The sequence below is a fragment of the Dipodomys merriami genome, unplaced genomic scaffold, assembly GCF_024711535.1.
Source record: "Dipodomys merriami isolate MVZ:Mamm:240054 unplaced genomic scaffold, mDipMer1.0.p SCAF_4, whole genome shotgun sequence".
In the NCBI taxonomy this organism is placed as follows: Eukaryota; Metazoa; Chordata; class Mammalia; order Rodentia; family Heteromyidae; genus Dipodomys; species Dipodomys merriami.
The window spans coordinates 32,456,059-32,480,843 of record NW_027205603.1 but is presented as its reverse complement, the minus strand read 5'-3'; the positions used below and the strand labels follow the sequence as shown (position 1 = coordinate 32,480,843).

General features: G+C 37.4%; 1 protein-coding gene across 2 annotated transcripts; it reads left to right on the top strand.

The window, feature by feature from the left end:
* The first annotated feature begins 274 nt into the window (after positions 1 to 274).
* Positions 275 to 23,683, top strand: Cyp7a1 (cytochrome P450 family 7 subfamily A member 1). 2 transcript variants are annotated; one of them, XM_069991779.1, is made up of 7 exons: positions 275 to 409; positions 14,752 to 14,853; positions 16,133 to 16,373; positions 17,147 to 17,733; positions 18,787 to 18,917; positions 20,180 to 20,355; positions 21,756 to 23,683. In XM_069991779.1, exons 2-7 carry the CDS (start codon positions 14,774 to 14,776, stop codon positions 22,065 to 22,067), a joined length of 1,527 nt encoding a protein of 508 aa, XP_069847880.1. In that variant the 5' UTR covers positions 275 to 409; positions 14,752 to 14,773; the 3' UTR covers positions 22,068 to 23,683. The 2 variants fall into 2 exon arrangements, with proteins under 2 accessions (XP_069847880.1, XP_069847881.1); XM_069991780.1 differs by having other exon boundaries at positions 14,738 to 14,853.
* Positions 23,684 to 24,785: the final 1,102 nt, after the last annotated feature.

Below are 24,785 nucleotides of genomic sequence, written 5' to 3'. Positions count from 1 at the left end.
ACAGCTATAGGGCAGTCTTGAGCCTGAAGAGAGGAAGTTCCACAACTATGGGGTAATCTTGAGCATTTATTTCTGCCTCACTTTCCTCTGAAAAATGTTTAGAAAAATGTTTAGCCTTGACTCTGCCATTTTGAAATGAAGCAACAATGTAACCTATGCAGTTGGGACAGTTGAGTGGGAGGTTCCAAAAAAGAAGAACCCAGTTAACCAGTGGAAGAGTTAGAAGTCAATGATTTGCAACCTCTAAATAAAAGTCTTGTGTCTGAACACAGACATCAGCAGATGACAAAATCCTTAGGGAAAGTTTGGAAGGAAACTCCATAGTGAAAGAAGCGGAGTTGGTTCTCCTGAACCCTGAAGATAAAAGACAGTGAAAAAAAGAAACAAAAGAAACTGCCCTACAAAGAAGGTAAGAGTCAAATTCAGAGTGAGCCCTCAGACAGATGAATTCACCTAGGCCAATGGCTTGAAACGCAAGATAGGGTCAGGTGTAGAGGCCAGGGAATGAACTTGAGAGAAACAAGAACTATAACCAAGTGAGAACTACCTCATCTACATCCCTAAATGAGCTGTAAAAGGCACTTAAAATTAGAATATGCAATGGAGCTGCCATTGAATATTAAGAAATTATTCTCTAATTATACTAAGTATGATATTACCATTGTGGCTATGTTAGATGTCCTTATATCTTTGAAAATGAGGCTAATGTGGTAAGAGATAAAATCATATGATATTTTGTACTTTCTTCAAGAACTTCAGGCAAAAATAAGAAAAGGTGAAGTGAGGTAGCAGGGATGGGGTGTGCAGAAATACTTTTTGTGTGTTTGTTTTTTTAAGATAATTTAAAATATTCATTCATTTTTATTAAGTAGTATTCATTTTTATTTATTTATTTATTTATTTTAGTATTCATTTTTATTAAGTTGTTGTACAAAGGTGTTCATTTTGTTTTTGTTTTTGTTTTGGCTGTCTGTGCACATGTTCACGTATATACACATGCATGTGTGCCAGTACTAGGTCATAAACTCAGGGCCCCAGGTACTATTCCTATGGCTGGCTCTCTACCACTTGAATCAAACCTTCAGTGCCAACTTTTTGGTGATTAGCTAGTGATAAATGCCTCATGGACTTTCTTGCTCAGGCTAGCTTTGAACAGAGATCCTCAGATCTCAGCTTCCTTAGTCACGAAGATTATAGACATGAGCCACTAATGCTTAGCTAGAAATACTTTTGTTATTCAGGGTCTTTTATAAAATCCAATACTGGAAGTGGTGCCAAAAAAAAAAAAAAGAACTTTACCAGTAAATGTTTGAAATACATTAATAAATGTTTAAATTTCAATCCCTCCCAGCATTCCTAGAGTAATCCAATCTTGGAAATAGTATTGGATTTTATAAATTCCAATTTTTTTCCAATTTTTTTTTTGTCGGTTGTGGGGCTTGAACTCTGGGCCTCGGTGCTGTCCCTCAGCTCTTCAGCTCAAGGCAAGCGCTCTACCACTTGAGCCACAGAACCACTTCTAGTTTTCTGCTGGTTTATTGGAGATAGGAGGTCACAGACTTTCTTGCCCAGGTTGGCTTTGAACCGTGATCCTCAGATCTCAGCCTCCTGAGTAGCTAGGATTACAGGCATGAGCCACCAGCATCCAAATTTGGTAAAATTCTTGAGATATTCAAGGCTAAATAACCTGAAAGCCTTTCTTTTATAACCCATCTAAATATTAGGTAAAATATAACAGTCACATTTTACATATCTAACTTTGCAATGCTTTCTTGTCTGCGCTTTCTTTTACGTTCTTCACAGTCTCTTAAGGACACTGAGCATTTGATCAATGTGCCTGAGTCATAGTGCTCCATTTTGCACAAACCAAAGAACCATGCCAGTCACCCTTTGTCATTCCAATTTTCTGTTCTTCCCTTGTTTCTCCCCATTTGTTTCTCATTTTTTTGCACTTTCTCCTCACTTATTTAAGCCTGTTAATTGCCTACCAGACATTTGAGATAGACTCTAGTAGGAATTAAACACAAAAGCCACTGCTCAAAAATGCTAAAACTGCTAGAAGAAGAAATATGAAAAACATATACTCTCTGACCTTGGGATAAGATAGATATATCTAAATGTCAAGTGGAAGCCAAGTAGTATTTTAAAAATATTTTAAAAGTTGGACCATATTAAAGTTTGAAAAAATATATGTATCAAAAGTTCTTACCTGAACAAAGGGAAAGAGTAAGTCTCAAGTTAAGTAATATGTAATTCATATAATGTTCAGTGCATTTGTATGCAAAATATATGCTATGAGCTGCTAAAATTCAATAAGAAAAAAGCAAGCAACTCAGTAGAAAATTGGAAGAATATGAATAGACAGCCCACTAAGGAAGAAATTCATATGATCCACATATATGAAAAGAATGCTGAACCTTATTAATAATTAGGAATATATATATATATATATATATATATATATTTGTATGGGGAGGAGTGGCATCTATCATTCATGAGATTTAAAATGTATGCACCTGTAAGATACAAAAGTTTGATTAGGCAATGGATACCTGGGAACCTTTATTTATCAGTACTTCAAAGAACAAATTGGCTGTTATGGGGCAAGTGAAAATGCAATACCTTCAAGTGAGAATTCCACCAACTACCTCCTTCTAACATGATTTTCTAAACTCTAGAACTATCTACACTAGTAGATAGTAGAATTAATTTAGTGACAAATACACCTTTTAATCGAATGGGATATAATAAAGTAGGATAAGAAAAATAAATTTCAATAGAAAAATAATAATAGAGAACTAATGAATCCAATGCATTGCTATTTTTGGAAACTGTACCTTATCTGCTGTCATGTCATGAAGCGTTTCTTAATTGTGTTTTCTAAATGAAACTCTTGAAACATTTAAGGCACACATTTAAAAATCATTCATTATTTATGTGAAATTAAAATATAACTGAGTATCTTCTATTAGTAAGCCTAATAATCTTCAGTTGCATATGGGCATGGGGAGAAATTCATAATAACCATAGAAAATGCAAAGAAAGTTAATAGTCATTGCCAAGGAATAGATAAATCCGTTTTGTGCGTTCATTCAATGAACACACAAGAAAAGTTGTGGTTAAATAAATTAGAACTATGTACTATGTACTAGGCTGAATTTCAAAAACAAAGTGCAGTGAAAGAAATGACATAGTGAAATGCATGCAGTGTAAAACTTTAAATATTTAAAACAAGAATGAAAAGTCTCAGCAATAAAAAATGAATCACGGAAAGAACAAATTCACCCAATTAATAAATGAACAAATAAATTAAACTGTTCTCCATAAGAAATACAAATGGCCAACAAAAATATGAAGTAATTTTCCACACACTTAGCCATAAAATAAATTTAGATTAAAACAATATTGATACTCCATCTCACTCCAGTCAAAAGTCCAGTCAAAATGGTCATCGTCAAAATCAATATCAATCAATTAATCAAACAAATAACAAATGCTGGTGAGGATATGGAGGAAAAAAGAACCTTTGTGCAAAGTTGTTGGGGATGTAACTACAGCCACTATGGAAATCAGTATGGGGAAGCTGTAATAAACTCAATATAGAACTATCATATAATACTGCTCTATCACACCTGGCCATGCTTCTGAAGGACTGTAAATCAGCATACACTAGAAATATCTACACACTCTTATTTATAGTATCACTATTCACAATAACCAAACAATCAATAATCAAAGTGTTCCCTTAATTTTTTTTTTCTGCTTATGTGGTGCCGAGGAATCAAACCTAGGGCCTCATGCATGCAAGGCAAGCATTCTGCCACTGAGCCACCTTCCCAGACCCCCTAAATTCTTTTTTTTTATTGTGAAAATACCATACAGAGGGGTTACAATTACCTGGGTAAGGTAATGAGTACATTGCTTATCAAGCATTGTAGCCTCCTCCTTTGTTTCCCCTTCCCATCCCTTCCCCCCTTCTCCATCCCCTGCTCGCCAAAGTTGTAAAGTTCACCTAAACTCGTTTTTGAGAAGCTTGTTCACAGCTGTTAGAGGAGAAAATCCTTCTGTTTAGTTGGGCAACAAGACTCCTTATCAGACATTGGGAACATATGACAAGTCAGCATTTTATCTTGTGTAAAATGGGTGTAGAGATCAGCTAACTTTGCGTCCCAGATGAAGACTGACAAGACATCAGAGGAAGAGAAGGACAAAGCTGTCTGGACAGAGAGTAAGAAAAATCTACTCTCTTCCATGTAGGGCAAGTAGATATTCACAAGGCCAGAAGAGAGTGAAAAAAATCAGTGGCAAATGACAATGGTGTCCTGTGTCCCTTATAACTTCTAAAATACCACTACTGCAACATACTCTACATTCACTTAGAGACAATGTTTCTTCCTAAATGGTCAGGTTTCATTCCTGGCACACAGAACACATAATGTTGGGAGGAATTTGAAGGCTTCATGGAGCTAGAGGATACTGTTGGGAGAACAAGATAGAAAAAAACCCAAAAAACCATAATTCTCAGGGAAGAATGTGAAACAGGAAAACACTTTTTTTAAATTGTTGTTTGTCTATTGAATTTCTGGGTAAAGGCAGCTTGGAAAAACAGAGATTATATACAGAAATGTGGGAAAGTTTATAACTCAGCTACTTGGGAGGCAGAGATTGGGAGGATCTATGTCCTAGGTGAAAAGGTGAGACCCTCTCAAGAAAGTAACTAAAGCAAAAGAAAGGACTAGTGGTTTGGCTTATGTGGTCTGCTAATTTAAACCTCCATATCTCCAAAAAAGTAGGAGAAATGCAAGAAATTCTGCTTGTTTTCCTACTACCTCATGACAACATTTTTTAGCTTATAATTTAAATGTTACTAATTTAATTTGTTTGGAAATTTCTTTAGATTCACCTTTTGAGGTGATGTTTCCTCTTGCCTTTTGCAACATATAATAAAAGAGAATTTTATATTCTAGTTTTTTTTAATCGGTCGTGGGGCTTGAACTCTGGGCCTGGGCACTGTGCCTCAGCATTTCAGCTCAAGGCTAGTGCTCTACCACTTGAGCCAGAGAGCCACTTCTGGTTTTCTGGTGGTTTATTGGAGATAAGACTTGGGGCTGGGAAGGTGGCTCAGTGGTAGAGAACTTGCCTTGCATGCATGAGGCCCTGGGTGCTATTCCTCAGCACCACATAAGCAGAAAAAACGGGAAGTGGTGCTATGGCTCAAGTGGTGGAGTGCTATCCTTGACTGAAGAGCTGAGGGACAGTGCTCAGGCCCGGAGTTCAAGCCCCATGACCAACCAAAAATAAAATAAAATAAAATAAAATAAAAAAGAGTCTCACAGATTTTTCCTACCCTGGCTGGCTTTGAACCATGATCTTCAGATCTCAGCCTCCTGAGTAGCGAGGATTACAGGCCTGAGTCACCCGCGCCCAGCTTATATTCTAGTTTATAGTTTTCTTTTTTTTTTTTTTTTGGGTCCGGTAGTGGAGCCTGAACTCTGGGCCTGGGCGCTGTCCCTCAGCTCTTCAGCTCAAGGCTAGCGCTCTACCACTTGAGCCACAGCGCCACCTCCAGCTTTTTTTCTTTTTGCTATGTGGTGCTAAGGAATCGAACCCAGGGCCTCAGGCATGCAAGGCAAGCACTCTACCACTGAGCCACCTTCCCAGCCCTAGTTTATAGTTTTCTTGAAACATGAAGTGGAGAGGCAAAAGTTTGTAATACTAGGTCTTGGACCTAGTATGAAAGGATGATACATATCACACATCACACATCACACACACACACACACACACACACACACACACACACACACACACACACACACACACACACACACACACACACACACACACACACACACACTCTATACTCACATCTTCCTATCTCAAAGTAGAAAGAGGGTAGAAAAATAAATGAAAGATAACTATGGCTATATTTGGCAGTCAGTTTACTAAACTTCTACTTTTTTTTTTGCCAGTCCTGGGGCTTGAACTCAGGGCCTAGTACTGTCCCTAAGCTTCTTTTGCACAAGGCTAGCAAGCTACCACTGAGGCACATTCCTAGCCCAAAACTTCTACTTTTTAAAGCTAGATTCTCAGAAGAGATAATGTAAAGTACTTGTTCAAAATACTTCCAAGCACATATTCATGTTTATACCATATTACCATCCTTAACCAGATGAGAGACAATTAGAATAATGCCACTTTCTTTTCCCAGCTAATTGCTTAAATACTCAACTCACTAAATTAGAAAGATACTCAATATCCCCACAAACTTTTCTTAGCAACAAGGTACAGGAACCCAAAGGACACATTTAATCCAAAGGGAGCCAGTCTGGGACAAAATTTCATCTGTTCATCAGTTGATTCTACTTTTTCATATTATTGAATGATTAAAAATCAATTCTGGGGCTGAGAATATGGCTTAGTGGTAGAGTGCTTGCCTAGTATGCATGAAGCCCTGGGTTCAGTTCCTCAGTACCACATAAACAGAAAAAGCCAGAAGTGGCACTGTGGCTAGAGTGATAGAGTGCTAGCCTTAAGCAAAAGAAGCTTAGGGACAGTGCCTAGGACCTGAGTTCAAGTCCCAGGACTGGCAAAAACAAAGGAAAAAAAAGGAAAAAAACCAATGCCAGTTGGCAATGTCAAACACAGATGGTGAGGACCCAGATCTGTACCATCAGTTACATGAACATTCACTCCCTGGTTAAAGAATGCAAAATTGTACAGCTACTATGGTAATTTACAAGCCTTAACACAGTCTCCCAGCTCTACTACTGGCTACCGACTTTACTATGGCTTCCTCATATTTATAGTGTCCCTTCAGTTATCTGAAGTTAACTATGGTTCAAAATTATTAAATGGAAAATCCCCCAAATAATCCATTATTTATAAACTATGTGTCATTTTGAATTGCACATGACAACCTTTCTCCATTCTTGTCATCTCCTGTGGGATGGGAATTGTCCATTTGTCTGGCATAGCCATACTGTGTATACAAGCCACCAATTAGTCACTCAGCCAGCATCTCAACTATCTGATTGACTATCTAGATACTACAGGCTTCTGGTTTTTTGTTTGTTTGTTTGTTTTTGTTTTTGGTCATGGGCTTGAACTCTGGGCTTGGACGCTGTCCCTGTGCTCTTCAGCTCAAGGCAAGCACTCTACCATTTGAGCCATAGTGGCACTTCTGGTTTTCTGGTGGTTTATTGGAGATAAGAGTCTCATGGACTTTCCTGCCCGGGCTGGCTTTGAACCGTGATCCTCAGATCTCAGCCTCCTGAGGACCTAGGATTACAGTCCTGAGCCACCGGCGCCTGGAGGTGCTTCTGTTTTTATGACACTTATTTTTTACTTAATAGTTCTCAAACACAATAGTGATACTGGTTATTTGGATATGTCAAAGAAAAGCCATAAAATGTTTCCTTTAGATAAAAGGGTTAAACAATTAATAGGAAAAGAAAAAAAATTACATGTCATAGTGTCTAAGATCTATGGTGAGAATGAATCTTTTATCCATAAAATTGTGAAAAATAAAAATAAATCAGTGTCAATTTTGCAGTTGTACTTTTAAACTTCATAAGTGTGCTTCAGTGAATAATAAGTATGTAGTTAAGATGGATGGTAGCATGTTCCAGTTGATGTCATCAGAAAGCACTCAGGCTGGGTGAAGACTTAGCTATGGATTCCTCGACATGGGTGACCCCAGATCAGTTACTGCAAATCAGAGATATTCCTACAGATTCAAAGATAGGTATGGGCTGAAAAATACAAAAATCACCTCAGAGACTGTTTCTTCCAATAAAGGAGCTGCTTTCATATGCTGGGCAGAGATGAAGAAGTTGATTAAAGAGAGAGGATACCATCCAAAGCAAGTCTAAAACCACATTCCATCTAGGCATTGTAGTATTTCATGTTTACCACAAAGATGGATAAAGTGCAATTAAGACATTTTGAGTGAAAGGGAAAGAGAAAGACGACATTTATACAACCTTTTTTATATTATAGTGTTCTAGCTTATTATTAGCTATTTAAAGTCCCTTAAACACCTAATATATAAATTAAATTTTACCATAAGTATGTATGTACAGGAAAAAACCCATAGTATATGTTGGGTATGGATTAATCATGGCTTTTTTTACTTGGGGCCTTGGAATATATCCTCCATCAGCACGAAACTACAGGGAAGGGATCAGTGCATGTAGCTGTACACTAGAGGGCAGTATGCACATTTACCTTGGTAAGTGATGTTAGGCCAAATTTCTAGCACAAACATATTTGTGCTAAAAAGAATAAAATTTGCTCAAAACAAAACAAAACAAAAGTCCTTGTACGATTTTACAATACTATATGGTTTTTAATGTGGTTGTAACATGTTTGATATTGTCCAGAAATGCACAAGATAGGAAAAAAGCATTACCTTATCATAAGAGACATCTAAGAAAAATGCACAGCTAATCGTATATTTAAAAGTATAAAACAAAGGAGGAGGTAACAATGCTTGATAAGAAATGTACTCATTACCTTGCTCATGTAATTGTAACCCCTCTGTACGGTATTTTCACAATAAAAAAGTGACTTGTCTTTCCTCTTTTTCTCACTTTCTGTTTATTTCTTTGCTTCCACTCTTCTGTCCTTCTCTTTCTCTCATTCTCCTTCCTTCCTCCCTCCCCTTTCTTTCATCTCTCCCCTTCTTTCCCTCCCTCACTCTCTCTTCTTACAAACCATTCCCCTCTTCACCCTCCTTCCTTTCCCTTTTTCTTTCATTTTTATCTTTCTCCTTTTCCTGACTTCTCCTTTCTATTTCTCTTTTTTTGTCTTCCTGATCCCTAGCTCCCTTCCTTTCTTTTTCTTTTCTTCAATCTAGTGGGGAAATGAACCCAAAGCCTCATTCATGTTCAGTAAGCGTTTTGCCAGTGAGTTACATCCCCGGGCCTGTTTCTTAAAAGAAACTGCATACAAATGTCGTATTATTTGATATGTGCTGACCGCTTTGGTTGTTCTTTTTACTGTGTACTCCTCCAGGGTAAGTGTGTTTAGTATATATTTGCTCCTATGGATAGGGTATTATTGGATTGGGAGGTATGTTCTCTGACTTCCAGAGCAAGTTCTCTTCCCACCTGACACAGTGGTGTAGAGTGCCATACTGTTGTGCATGAATGTACAACAAAATTGTAGGCTATGGAGGAACTCAGGTAAACTGAGGCCTTCTGGCTATGAAAGCTCTTTCTTCATCAGGACACTGACTTACCCTTCCCTGCTGCAATGGAAAATCCACAGGGCAAGGGTCGCAGCTATGGTGTTTGCCTGGTGTCCTCGCTTCCCCACTGCTGACTCAGTACCTGGCAAATGTAGGCACTGTGTGTGTGTGTGTGTGTGTGTGTGTGTGTGTGTGTTTGTGTGTGTGTGTGTGTGTGTGTGTATGTCAGAGAGAAAAAGAGGTAGACAGAAAATAGATACAAAAGTACCAGCTAAAACAGAATAAAAAAGAAGAGTAGATAAGGAGTTGGCCTGGGAGGCAGCATTTATTCAATATGGGAAGCACCAATCACTATGCTAAAAACACATCAAGACAGCATAAAACCTATACCGGGCAAGGCACTCCTTTGGAAATGTTGTAGGTATTTTCTTGTAATCTATGCATGGTTTTGACAACTGTAACAAGCTGTCTGAATTCCTATCCTCCAGATTATTATAGGCAGCACTTAGTACTATGAGAGAGACTAATTCTGGACATGTGACAATGGCAAGAAGTGACATCCTTGGAAGGAAAGGTATAAAGAATGTACAGCAAGAAAACTTGCATAAATATCTATAGTCCAGCTTCTACTTCTCTGTGTGTCTCTGGGTGTGTTTCCTGCATTATTGTTGTATAAAGAAGAAAGTGTAAGCCAGGTACTGGTAGCTTGTGGCTGTAATCCTAGCTGTTCAGAAGGCTGAGGATTGCAGTTCAAAGCCAGCCCAGGTAGAAAAAGTCCATGAGACTCTTATCTCCAATAAACTACTCAGAAAAAGTCAGAAGTGGTGCTGTGGCTCAAGTGGTAGAGTACTAGGCCTTGTGTACAAAGAGGCTCAGGGACAGCACCCAGGCCCAGAGTTCAAGCCCCAGGACTGACAAAAATAAATAAAATGAAGGAGGAGTAGGAGGAAGAGGAGGAGGAGGAGGAGGAGGAGGAGGAGGAGGAAGAGGAGGAGGAGGAGGAGGAGGAGGAGGAGGAGGAGGAGGAGGAGGAGGAGGAGGAGGAGGAGGAGGAGGAGGAGGAGGAGGAGGAGGAGGAAGAGGAGAAATTGTAAGTGAATTACAAGAAACAGATGAGAATAAGTGATTGGAAGATAAACACTAACCAGGCTATTGGAAGATAAACACTAACCAGGCTCTGGTTGATAAGTTTGTAGTGTTCTGAAAAGGGGTAAAGAAGAACGCTATATGGAAGTTTTCTGAGGTTATAAATATACTTTAAAAATCATTTTGAAAACTTTATTTCCACATTATTATAGATACATAGGAAGTTTGTTGTCACTTGTCTGAGAGATAGCTTTAGAGGGTTAACTTCTCTGGATATTAGATTGGTGTTTGCTCTGACTCTGATACTCTGTCGTGATTGCCCATATAAAGGTTTGAGTTCTTCATTCATCATTTAAGATATGCAAAAATATTTACTTTAAGATAAACATTTAAAACACTTAAAAGTCTAGATGTGTTTAATGTGAAAATGCATTCGAACCATAATCAGATTCTGAGAGAAATCAATGTCCTGACAGAAAGTGATTGATCTTAAAGTATTTCATAAAGAATTTGTAGTCTCAGCTGGCCACCAGTGTCTCATGCCAGTAATCCTAGCTACACAGGAGGCTGAGATCTGAGGATTCTGATGATTATGGTTCAAAGCCAGCCCAGGAAGGGAAGTTCATGAGATTCTTATTTCCAGTTAACCTAAATACACACTCTCTCTCTCTCTCTCTCTCTCTCTCTCTCTCTCTCTCTCTCTCTCTCTCTCTCTCTCTCTCTCTCTCTCTCTCTCTCTCTCTCTCTCTCTCTCTCACACACACACACACACACAGAAATGAAGCTGTGGGTCAACTTGAGTAAAAAAGCTAAGGCATAGGCCCAGAGTTTAAGTCCAGTACTGGTGCATCACACATAAAAAATTGTATACTATTTTAGGAGATCAAAAATTATGAACTATGGGCTGGGAAGGTGGTTCAGTGGTAGAGTGCTTGCTTTGCATGCATGAGGCCCTGGGTTCGATTCCTTAACACCCCATAAGCAGAAAAAGCCGTAAGTGGTGCTGTGGCTCAAGTGGTAGAGCACTAGGTTTGAGCTGAAGAGCTGAGGGACAGTGCCCAGGCCCAGAGTTCAGGCCCCACAACCGACCAAAACTGACCAAAGTAGAAATAACTCAAATGTCCATAAATAGGGAATCGGTAAAATAAATTATAGGTGATTATATATATATATGTATATATATTAGAATTCTAAGTACATGTACCTAATGATATATAGTTATTTAAGGGAAATGCAAGGGTTTGGCATTCAGCTTTTAAAAATACTATGTAACAAACCTGAAGCCTTTTTTTTGAAGTCTTGAATATAACGCTCTATATGTATGAATTATAAACTAACTAAGTGTTGTTACACCTAATAGCCACTTTTTTGTCCTCTTGAACTCAGAGCAGTGTGTGATAGGGTTAATCACTCATCATTATTCAAATTCATTCTTGTCTATGCATTCCATTCTTGCTTTTCTGTGATGTCATGTGCTCTGGATTTTCTTCAGTTTATTTTTCATCCTTTATTTTCCCTCTCTGACAGACCTCTATGAATGCAATGTCCTGTGGCCTGGTGTTGAATTGCACTTATTGCTTTGCCTTTATGTTCTTCTAAAATAATCTTATAGGGCCTTCTGGCTTTAAATACTATCCCAGTGTTGACTTGAGATTAGTATCTCTGATATTCTCCTTTCTCTTTACCTAGAGACTCTTTTACTCAATTTTAATGCAATGTTGTCACATGAATGTCTAATAGAGTTCCCAGAATTCAAGTTACAATAGTATTTTGATTATTGCCCCTTTGTCTTTGTGTGTGTGTGTGTGTGTGTGTGTGTGTGTGTGTGTGTGTGTGTGTGTGTGTGTGTGTGTGTGTATGCCAGTATTGGGGTTTGAAGTCAGGACCTATGAACTGTCCCTTAGTTATTTAGCTCAAAAATGGGTGCTCTACCATGTGAGCCACAGCTCCACTTCCAGCTTTTTTGGTAATTTATTGGAGATAAGAATCTCATAGACTTTCTTGCCCAGGCTGGCTTTGAATTGTGTGCCTCAGATTTCAGACTCCTGAGTAGCTAGAATTACAAGCACCTGGCTTTCTTTTGTCTGTTAACCTAACCAACTTTCTACTCAATCAATTTTCCCTAGTCTATTGTACCTTCTTTCTGTTTGGTAGACAAATCAAGCTCATCCTTAACTCAGGATCTTGGTATTTTCTAGTCCCTCTCCTTGGAATGGGTGATCTCAATTTTCTTAATTGTCATTGAATTTATTTTGCATTTATTTCATGCTCATCAAAACCTGGATAAGTCAAGTTAGGAGATGTTTTAATTCCTTTAACAGGTACACTACAAGGTTTTAGTTATTACATATTATTTAGCATAGGAGCTAAATAAGATATTCACTCTAAGTAGTTTTTAGCTTGGATATGTATTGTAATCACAATTTTTTCCATTAATAAAGGCCATGGCATGAAGCAAGTCCATAAAATGAATTCCAGTTTGGTATATATAGGGCTTTTATTGCTAGTGAATACTTTATCCACTTCTTAACAAAATCATTTTGAAATAGTACTATTCTTAAAACTTCCACTCTTAGATAATTAGATGCTAACTCTAATTCTTTTTTTGTTGTTGTTGTTGGTTGTGAGTCTTGAACTCTGGGCCTGGGTACTTGTCCCTCAGCTCTTCAGCTCAAGGCAAGCACTCTACCAGTTGAGCCACAGTGCCATGTCCAGTTTTCTGAGTGGTTTATTGAGGATACGAGTCTCACAGGCTTTCCTGCTCAAGCTGGCTTTGAACCGTGATCCTCAGATCTCAGCTTCCTGAGTAGCTAGGATTATAGGCGTGAGCTACCAGTGCCTGGCTTAACTCTCTAATTCTTAAGTTCACATTCCAGTAAGAACTAGCATCAGGGTTATCTGTATTGATTAATATTCTGCTTATGTAACTGTAACCCCTCTGTACATCACCTTTACAATAAAAAATAATGTTAATCTTAAAAAAAGAGGAAAAGAAAATATCACGCTTGATATGTTTTAACAGAATTGCAATAGATTTTAAAACTTCAGATGCTAAATGTCATCTCCTGAGAAAGGCTTTCTCTGATCATCATATGTATAAACAGGAGTTTTACTTTTTGCTTTTACTCTATTCTTAGCATATTTTATTATCTGTCTCACCCATAGAATAAAGTCTCTATGAGAGTAGAGGACCTGCCTATCTTGCTAATACTTGTAACTAGAATACTGAGACAAGTTTTTGGAACATAATAAATGCTTAGTTAGTATTTATGTTCAATAGAGAGCTAGGGTATAGCTCAGTGAGAGAATGCTTGTCTAGAATCAGTAAGGGCTTGGGCTCAATCCTCAGTTCTTCAAAAAGTGCTAAGTAAAATTTGAAGAATATACATCAATGATTGCCTCTGAGTGGGAATAGCATGTGTAAATTATAAACTGATATCCAGTTAGCATTAAATTGTCTGAAATAAAGTATGCTATGTTTCAGGTAGCATTGAATTATTTGAGGTGAAGTGCATTGCTTTCAGCTGGGCACAGTGGCTCATGCCTATACTCCTAGCCACCAGGGAAGCAAAGGCAGGAAGACTGCTGTCTGTGGATGGCCCTGGCAAAATCCCCAGATCTTATTTGAAAAACAACTAAAACAAATAAACACATACACACAAAAGCAAAAGAGGGGTTGTAGGGGGTCTGGGGTTGTGTCTGAAGTGGTAGAGCATCTACCTAGCAAGCACGGGTCCAGAGTTCAAACTCCAAGACCTCAAACTCCCCTCCCCCAACAAAGAACAAAACCCAATCTTAAACAATTAGTTAATAAATCTTTAATTATAAATAATGTCTGATATAATTTGGATATCTGAGATAAGCTAGAAGATGCACTTAAGTGGAATTGTTTCTTGCTTTATGATGTTACTTAAGTAACATATTAGGACCTATGTAAAATACACAAGATTTTTAAAAACCCTGAAAAATTAAGCAAGAGAATGTCTTACTCCTTCTCTTTTAACACAGTTCTTATTTCCTTTGAATTTAAAGTTCCTTTTTCAAAAGGCAAAATCAAATCACTACCTGGATGAATAACTTATGATTGTTTGTCTTTAAATTATATTTTACCTCTTTATAACACATATTCATCACTAACAGGTTTATTTGTTCTTTTTATAGACATTCTAAACTAGTAATATTAGCTGTTGTCCCCTAGTCTGAATGTTAAGTCAACACATGATAGAGAGAATTCCAAGTTATCAAGTATTGCAGGTCTCTGATTGTTTTGGAAGCTCTTCTGATACTATGGACTTAGTTCAAGGCCAGTTGATACCACTTTTTCTTTTTTCTAGTATGATGACAAATGGTTAGTGTTTGCTTTGGTCACTAAGTTCAAGTTATTGGATCAGGGTCCTAAGTATATATAAAGCCTGGCCTTGAGTTTCTCCAGGGACATCTTTGCTTTTCTAATCTTAGATTCTCCTCTTCAGGAGTTCTGCACCAGATTGAAAAATGATGACCATAACTTTGATCTGGGGGATTGTTATAACAGTGTGCTGTTGCTTATGGATTATTTTTGGAATAAGGAGAAGGTAAGGAATGTTTTACTTTCCCTTGAAATTATCTCTTAGTTCATTGTTCATTTTCATTGAAATTATCTTTTAGTTCATTGTTCATTAGTTCATTTTCATTGAAATTATCTTTTAGTTCATTGCTTCTTTGCCTTTATTATTATATACAATAATTCTGGTCTTGGCTATTTACACAGAATAGTATTTTAGTCTTTCATGTTTTTAGATCCAAATTTTAAATGCTAAATATATCTTTTTGTACTGTTTTGTTTTTGGTGCTGGAATCAAATTCAAGATCTTACAAATACTAGATAAGAGCAATATCACTGAGGTATATCCCTGGCCCCGAACACTAATACCTTTAAACTATGAAGATTTTGAAAACTTCACTGTGCAGTCCTTTGTGCTATTTGTTTTTCTCTCTGCAAAGAAAAGACACACATGAAACAGTTCTGATAGTAGGCAAATCATTCCTTTTTTTGGGGGGGGAGGTTCCGGTCGTGGAGCCTGAACTCTGGGTCTGGGCGCTGTCCCTCAGCTCTTCAGCTTAAGGATAATGCTCTACCACTTGAGCCACAGTGCCACTTCCGGCTTTTTTTCTTTTTTTGTTTATGTGGTGTTGATGAATCGAACCCATGGCCTCATGCATGCAAGGCAAGCACTCTACCACTGAGCCACCTTCCCAACCCCTGGCAAATCATTCTTAAAAACGATTGTAAATACTAGAAAGTAGTTTGTTCCTCCATATCTTGGGAGGAGGGATGTTGCTGGCTTTGTTGATCCTTTTACCCACATCACTGGGAACAGCATTTAGCACTTAGTAGACCATCAAGTAGTTATTTATTGCATGTGTGACTAGACAGATGGATGAATTGATAAGCATGAACAAGTGTATGGATGGATTTAGTAATCATTTTCAGCAAAATAATATTATGTTATTAAGTTAATAGAATCTGTTATTTTTTTAAAGAACAGATTTTTTATCAACAAAATGAGTGTTTATGCTTAGCATGGCAATATGCTACTGTAATCACAGCTACTTGGGAGGTACAGGCAATGGGATTCAGAGTTCAAGGCCAGCCCAGGCAGTTAGTGAGACTGCCTCAAAGACAAAATGAAACAAAAAAATGGAATTGGGGGAGTAGCTCAGATTAAATCCCCAATTTTACACCCCCCCCACACATACACACACACATGGTACTCATAAAATATAGCAGAATGAAATTTGAGATTATGGTGAAAATTTACAAAAATATAAATATGTAATTTCATATATCTATCGTACATTTGTCTCTTATAGGAAGACAGGTGAACCACCGCTGGAAAATGGGTTGATCCCTTATCTTGGCTGTGCTCTGAAATTTGGGGCCAATCCTCTTGAGTTTCTCAGAGCAAATCAAAGGAAACATGGACATGTTTTTACCTGTAAATTAATGGGAAAATATGTTCACTTCATCACAAATTCCTTATCATACCATAAGGTGTTGTGCCATGGGAAATATTTTGATTGGAAAAAATTTCACTACACTACTTCTGCAAAGGTATTGGATTTTACATTTATACAGAATTCTTTTTGTCTTATATCTATCTGTTTAGTAATTTGGATATTCTTAGACAATAGAGTAGGGATGTTGAAGAGAGCTAATCTATTATTGAGATCTTTGGATAAGTAATAAATAAAATCAGGCACCTTAAGTACAAATATAATAAAAATCCAAAGTAGGAACTGGATGCCAGTGGCTCAGAAGGCTATAAACCTAGCTACTTGGAAGGTTGAGATCTGAGGATCATGGTTCAAAACATTCTGGTCAGAAAAGTCCATGAGGCCTTTATCTCAAACTACCAGCAAAAAGACAGACATGGATCTGTGGTTCAAGTAGTAGAACACCAACCAGACTTGTGGGAATAAAGCCAAGTGTAAGCATGAGGCCCTGACTTCAAGCTCCAGTACCAACAAAGGAGCGTGAACATGCACATACACACACACACACACACACACACACACACACACACACACACACACACACACACGCACACACACACAGAGAACTGATTAAAGACACTATTGGTTAGTATCAAATTCATGAAGTAGAATAATTAATAAGAAAGATATGACTAGAGTTTTAATGAAGAGCTGAGATTTAAACTTGGACTTATAGGAAGGATATGATTTTGGGGATCTCTTTTAAATTCCTAAAATGTGATCTGTGGGAAGGCCAAGTGGAGAAGTTTGAAAAGATCTACCTTACTTTTAAGTTGCTTACTATAACTAGGTCGGATTCAATTGTTTGTCTTGCTTTTTCTTTGCTCTCAGGCATTTGGACATAGCAGCATTGACCCAAATGATGGAAATACCACTGAGAACATCAATGACACTTTCATCAAAACCCTGCAGGGTGATGCCTTGAATTGTCTCTCAGAAGCCATGATGGAAAACCTCCAACTCGTCCTGAGACCTCCCAACTTTCCTAAATCCAGGAGTGCTGCCTGGGTATCAGAAGGGATGTACGCCTTCTGCTATCGAGTGATGTTTGAAGCTGGATACTTAACTCTCTTTGGCAGAGATCTTACAAAGACAGAAGCACAACGAGCCCAGATCCTAAACGATCTTGACAACTTCAAGGAATTTGATAGAGTCTTTCCGGCCTTGGTGGCAGGCCTCCCCATTCATGTGTTCAAGACAGCACACCAAGCCCGAGAAAAGCTGGCGGAGGACTTGAAGCACGAGACCCTCCGCACCAGGGACCATGTGTCGGAACTGATCCGCCTGCGCATGTTTCTCAATGATACGCTGACCACCTTCGATGACATGGAGAAGGCCAAGACACATCTCGCTGTCCTCTGGGCCTCACAGGCAAACACCATTCCCGCGACTTTCTGGAGTTTGTTTCATATGATTAGGTGACTACCAGCTTCTATTTGTTCCCTTATTCAGGAAGACAGCACAAATTTAACTATTTAAACTTTTTCAAAAAAGCAGAAAGATTGGTAGTGTACTCTCATGCTATCAATATAACACCAGGCCTGTGGTTTCTCTGTATCAATTCATTGAACCCTCAGAAAAAAGTAAGCAGAGTTTTAGAAAACTTTGGCAGCCAGACAGAAAGGGTGTCCCTGAAACCACAGAACTTAAATGAGCTGATAGTGGGTGAATTCAGGTCACCTGGCCCAGTGCCCTTGCTCTTAAGTCCACAATGTTCCTCTTAAAGCCAGTTTAAGTTCATAACTACAGTCTTCATATTCACAAAAATATACATAAATGATAACTGACTTAAGGATTACCATTAATGAAGTGGTCACACATTTATGTGCATTCATACCTTGTTTTCTTCCTCCTGTAGTAATTGACAGCTTACTGTTGATTGGATTGGAATAAATTCATATTATATATAGTAAGGTTGTAACATCAATTTAAAACCATACAGGTAACTTTAGCCATAGTTTCTGATAGTCACAAAATATTTATCAGTCAAATATTTCAAGGACTCAATTCACTTTAATTAGATGGTACAGATTCCTAAGCATAATATCCAGTCATTTAGATGAAGCACTCTTCACTTCACAGTTCAAAAATACAAACAGAAAAGTTACTACACATGAAATTGTGGCATGAACTTTTAACAGTAACTTTAAATTTCCATCTGGAATTCAGCTAGTCTTCTGTATGGCTAACTCAGATGCAGTGTTCCTTCCAAAATGCTATGTTTATGACTCATTTGATTTTCCATTCCTTACCAGAATCATTTATTTATTGATGTCTGGTCAATGTTGCCCCTCTAATTCCCTTTCTAGCCAATAGTCAAGGACAGAGACACCATTATGAATAGACTAGAAGTAGACATGTCTCTTTCTCACCTTAACTCCTTCATTAAAAGAAGAGGGAATGCTTATGTGCTTGCAGATCACTGAATATAGACACATTATTTTCTATACTTCTTTTTTAACTTTTAATAGGAATCCTGAAGCCATGAAGGCAGCCTCAGAAGAAGTGAATGAAGCATTGATGAATGCTGGTCAAACACTCAGCTTTGAAGGCAACCTGATTTCCTTAAATCAAACGCAACTGAATGACTTGCCAGTACTAGGTATGCTTCTATGTTTTCTTCCATTCACAGTGGCATGCTAGTAATAATGACAGTCAGCATATTTTATGCCCATCCTGAGGTCTAGACATTATGCAATGTACCTCATATGATCTTGCTTTCTTAATCTAACAATAATCCTATACCTAGTGGCTATTTCTATGTTTATGTATCAAAACAAAGAAATGGACACCTAGGCAGAAAACTCAGGGACTGAATGGCAGAACTAGTGTCATCAATAATTTGCGACTTTTGCTAGTCTAAGATCTCAACCATAACCCTGTACTTTCTCTGCTTGTTACCACTAATCTTATAGTTAAAGTGTGATATTCAAAAAGTCGACTGAAGATAGAGGCTGGAAGGCCAGCTCTTCTCATAAGAGCTCTGTATACAGTTGTTCACAAGATAGCTCATTTTGTTCCTTCATCCCTTTACTTGGCTGTGAAGCATTAAATACCTCATCAAATAGTGTGTGTAAACAAATGAATGGAAGACATGTAAAACACATATTTATTATTATCATTGTTATTATTATCTTTAAGTGCTTGTACAAAAGAGTTGCCATTCAAGAGAAACACATTTCTATATAAAAGTATTATCCATTTATTTAATTTCTTGAATAATTCACATAAAACTTGAATAACTCACATAAAAACCAGTCACTAAATTTTCAAATTAGCTGTTTAGTGTCATCATATTGAAATGCAATTTATTTTTATAAAATAATGGATATCTAGTTCCCACTGATGAACAAGAAGACTATCACAATCTAGCATTAATGATATTAATTCAGGTGGTATTTTTAAGATATCATTTAAGATATTAACTCTGATAGCATATTAAAATTGAAATCACTGATAACAGCATAACAGTAATAGAAAAGGGGAAGTTTTCGGTTCTGTTTTTAAACAATAGTATATTGTTAACATCTAAGACACATTTATGTTACATCAGTATTGACAGTATATTTTTATGTGTGCTAGAACTGAAGCTTCCTTGAACTTTCATTTGTTTTTTTGTTTGTTTTTTTGTTTGTTTTGATCAAGGCTGGTGCTCTAAACACTTGATCTAAATCTCCTCTCCCAAAAAGTTAGTCAAGTTTTTCTCTGATCAACTTCTCATTTTTTGTTCATCTTCATATTGTAGATTGACAGAAATATTTTAGAGTCTGTATTATGTGACCAGCAAATACTTCAATTATTCTTTCTCTTATTTTTCCTCCTTTCCCCCTCCCCCTTTTTTCTCTTTTCCTTACAAATATTTAGATAGTATCATCAAGGAGGCTCTGCGGCTTTCCAGTGCCTCTCTAAACATCCGGACAGCTAAGGAGGACTTCACTCTGCACCTTGAAGATGGATCCTACAACATTCGAAAAGATGACATCATAGCTCTTTATCCACAGTTAATGCATTTAGATCCAGAAATCTACCCAGATCCTCTGGTAAGTGACTGCTCTCAAAATTCAGTGTTCAGGAGATGCCTATATAGCTCAAAGATGGAAGGGCATTTACAATTGCAGGACAAATTCAATCATTGTACCCATGGGGAATGTCCCCTTTAATGATATCAAATATTTATGCACTTTAGGTAAAGTTAGATACTGACATTTTTATCCCTGATATCTATCATTCCATAGTCTCTGATAGATTGTATTAGCAATCATGATAATGAAGATGGCTTTCTTTTTCTTTAAAAACATCTACTCTAAATCCATTGAATTAGAGGTCCATGTATTGATTCTTCTAGTTTCTGATTCAAATCCTTCCCGATAGTTCTGCCTGATGGAGGAACTTGTTGCTAGGCAAGCTAAGGAGGTGCCATAAACTTTTCTCAGTCCATCAGTTCTTATTATGTTCTTGTTCCTTTATCTTGTGGTCCAGTGTAGGTTATTTGGGATGTGATTAATGCAGTGGATTAAAAAGGAAAATACTAAGCCAGGCACCAGTGGCTCAGTTCTGTAATCCTAGGTATTCAGGAGGCTGAGGTCTGAGGATCACAGTTTGAAGTCAGCCCAGGCAGGAAAGTCCATGAGACATTTTTTTGTCGGTCGTAGGGCTTGAACTCTGGGCTTGGGCTCTGTCCCTGTGCTCTTCAGCTCAAGGCTAGCTCTCTACCACTTAAGCCACAGCATCACTTCCAGTTTTGTGGTGGTTTATTGGAGATAAGAGTCTCACAGACTTTCCTGTCCGGGCTGGCTTTGAACCATCATCCTCAGCTTTCAGCCTCCTGAGTAGCTAGGATTACAGGCGTGAGCCACCAGTGGCTGGCTTCCATGAGACACTTATTTCCAATAAATTACTCAGAAAAAGCCGGAAGTGGTGCTGAGGCTCAAGTGGTAAAGTGCTGGCCTTGAGCACAGAAAAGCTCAGGGACAAAGCCACAGGCCTGAGTTCAAGCCCCAGAACTGGCAAGAAAAAACAAAAGAAAAAGAAAGAAAGAAAGAAAGAAAGAAAGAAAGAAAGAAAGAAAGAAAGAAAGAAAGAAAGAAAGAAAGAAAGAAAGAAAGAAAGAAAGAAAGAGAAAGAAAGAGAAAGAAAGAAAGAAAGAAAGAAAGAAAGAAAGAAAGAAAGAAAGAAAGAAAGAAAGAAAAGAAAGAAAGGAAGGAAGGAAGGAAGGAAGGAAGGAAAAGAAAATTACTGGGAGGGAATGAAGGAAGGGATGATACTGTACAAAAGGAAATGTACTCATTATCTGACTTATGTAACTGTAATCTCTCAGTATATCACCTTTATAATTACAATAAAGTAAATTTTAAAAAGAAAATTACCAGGACAAAAAAAGAGAGAGAACTTTCAGATAGCTTTAAGGCTTTCTTCCTTTCTTTTCTTTTCTTCACTGCAGACTTTCAAATACGATCGATATCTTGATGAAAACAGGAAGCCAAAGACCACCTTCTACAGCAATGGAGTCAAGTTAAAGTATTACTACATGCCCTTTGGATCTGGAGCAATGATATGTCCTGGAAGATTGTTTGCTGTCCAAGAAATCAAGCAATTTTTGATTCTGATGCTTTCATATTTTGAATTGGAGCTTGTGGAGAGCCATTACAAATGTCCCCTTTTGGACCAGTCCCGTGCAGGCTTAGGCATTTTACCACCATTAAATGATGTTCAGTTTAAATATAAACTCAAACAATTGCGAAGATGTGCTTAGAAGAAGAGGATAGACAACAATACGTTACTCATGCAAGCGCTATCTTTAGTCCCTTGAGACAAATTCAATTAGTGGTCATAGGAATGGTTTGGCAAGTTCAATTCTGCTCACTAATGCTTTCTCATGAATCTAACATTTCAACCACAGTTTCCAGTTGCTATCTCAGACTAATCCAGTGAGAACTAGTTTCTAGGAACACAATAATTAGTACTCACATGTATAAGGCCATATGTGTTTATAGCTAGGAATTGGACTTCATTACTTTTAGAGGAAAATGCCTTTTTTCTTTTTCTCAAAATGAAGATCTTCCAACTGGCATTATTTTTCCTAAGGAAATTGTTTTATTTCTATAAAAATCATTCAACAGTTACAGAAAAGATTCAAATTCACGTTTTAGTGAAATGACATTGTTTTTGGTGTGAATATATACTACAGAAACATTTTAGAAGATTTTGGTAGAGGAAATATTTTTTGGCTTTTTTCCTCTATATCCAATATTCATGGCATAAAAAATTACTAAATTCTATAGATGCATATAGTATACTTTGAACAACTTCACCCCCTTATATTGACAATCTTCTTTTGCTCCCCTCTTTTTCAAAGTCTTTAGTAGTTTTCATGATGCTATCCTTATCTGTTTATGTACTTATCTATGCAGCTACTATCTATCATTTATTTATGCACACATGCATAAATGTGTATATAGACTTCTTTCCTACCTACCCTCACTCCCCTTTCCCCTCCACATTGCTGCTGATGCTCCTCCAGTCAAGCCTTTCTAAATGATGGCCTTGTGGATCTAAAAACAGAGAATGTATTTTGGTTATTTTTCCTTTGTATTTTAATTTGCTGTTTCAGGACATTGTGTCATGTCCAGTTTTAACTATCTTACATGTATCTTTATTCGGTTTCATATGAGTGAGAAGAGCCTATTCAGAGATTAAAAAGACACCTGTTCTGTCATTACTACAGTTACTCAATATGTGTCAGTGAAAATAATGTATATGAAAATGACTATTTAAAAGCTTTAGTTATAAAACATGCAGGGTTCATTAAGTGCAGCTTGAATTTAGGCATTACCAAACTATATTTTATCTCAATGATATATAGTCAAGGAAAAATAATTTATGTTTTTTGGGTCCGGTCGTGGGGCCTGAACTCTGGGCCTGGGCGCTGACCCTCAGCTCTTCAGCTCAAGGCTAGCACTCTACCACTTGAGCCACAGCGCCACTTCCGGCTTTTTTTCTTTTTGCTTATGTGGTGCTGAGGAATCAAACCCAGGGCCTCATGTATGCAAGGCAAGTGCTCTATCACTGAGCCACCTTCCCAACCCAAGGAAAAATAATTTAAGGCTATATGATAGTGTTTAAATCATGTATACCATGCTTCAGTACTTCAAATATTAGAGTTATCAGCCATCGTATTGCTTTGATGTTTCTGTATGTATTTATATATAACTTATATTTATGCTTTCTTATATTATTAAAAATATTGTAAAATTTACTAATTTAAAATATACTCATCTTTCAGAAATAAAAGTATTAATATGTGTGCTATAAATTCTAATATCTATAATTTTTAAAAAGTCGCCTACTGATAAACTACAACAACATTACTCAGGATTCATTCAAAATATTTATATTTCAAAAATAAACAAAGTAATCAACTCATAAATTGTCTATATACTATACAATTTTATTTACTTATTTATTTATTTTTGTGATGCAGGGGATCAGAACCTTGTGCATGCTAAGCAAGTGTTCTACCACTGAGATATATGTGCAGCCTTCATCAGAAACTTGTGTGTGTATGTGTGTGTGTGAGAGAGAGAGCAAGACAGAAAGAGAGAGAGAGTGAGAGCGAGAGAGAGAGAGAGAGGGGGCTGTCTCTTTTTCTTCAAAGTTAGCATTCTTCCACTTGAGCAACAGCTTCACTTGTGGCTTTCTCAGTAGTTTATTGGAGGTAAGAGTCTCATGTACTATCCTACCCAAGCTGGCTTTCAACTGTGATCAGCCTGTTGAGTAGCTAAGATTATAGGCATGATCTACTGGCATCTGGTTATTGGAAGGTTTAAAATCTTGCTATTTAATATTACCATGGAATTCTTTCTTCAATAAGTTCTATTTCTTCCCACCCTCTCCCTTGAACTCACACTACTGTTGTTCTTAAATGGGCTATTTTTTTCCTATTAAGAAAATTAACCTCATTTAGAAGAGGCTCATGATTACTAAACTACTGTTTAGTAAAAACCTGTGACAAATAATTTTTAATGTGTTTTACTAATAGACTAATGAATTCAGTCTCTGAATTCATCCATCCATTTTCCCATGTCTTCTTTTTTTTAATTTAATTTAATTTAATTTGTGAACATACTGTACAGAGGGGTTACAATTACATGGGCAGGATAATGCGTACATTTCTTACCAAGCATTGCAGCCTCCTCCTTTGGTTTACCCTTCACATCCCTTCCCAGCCTCCCCCCTCCCCCCCAATCCCAATCCTTCTCCTTCCCCCCCCCTTACCTCCCCCCCACCGACGTTGTAATCCCATGTCTTCTTTATTTTTGTACTATAGCATTTAACAATTGATAGCTTGTGGACCCAAGGTGCTCTCCAACTTCTTTTTATGTAACCTAAAAGTGTGGTTTTTAAATTTTGAGTGGTTAGCACAAACCAAAAAAGAGTATTTCCCAGCATGTGAGAAATATATGAAACTGAA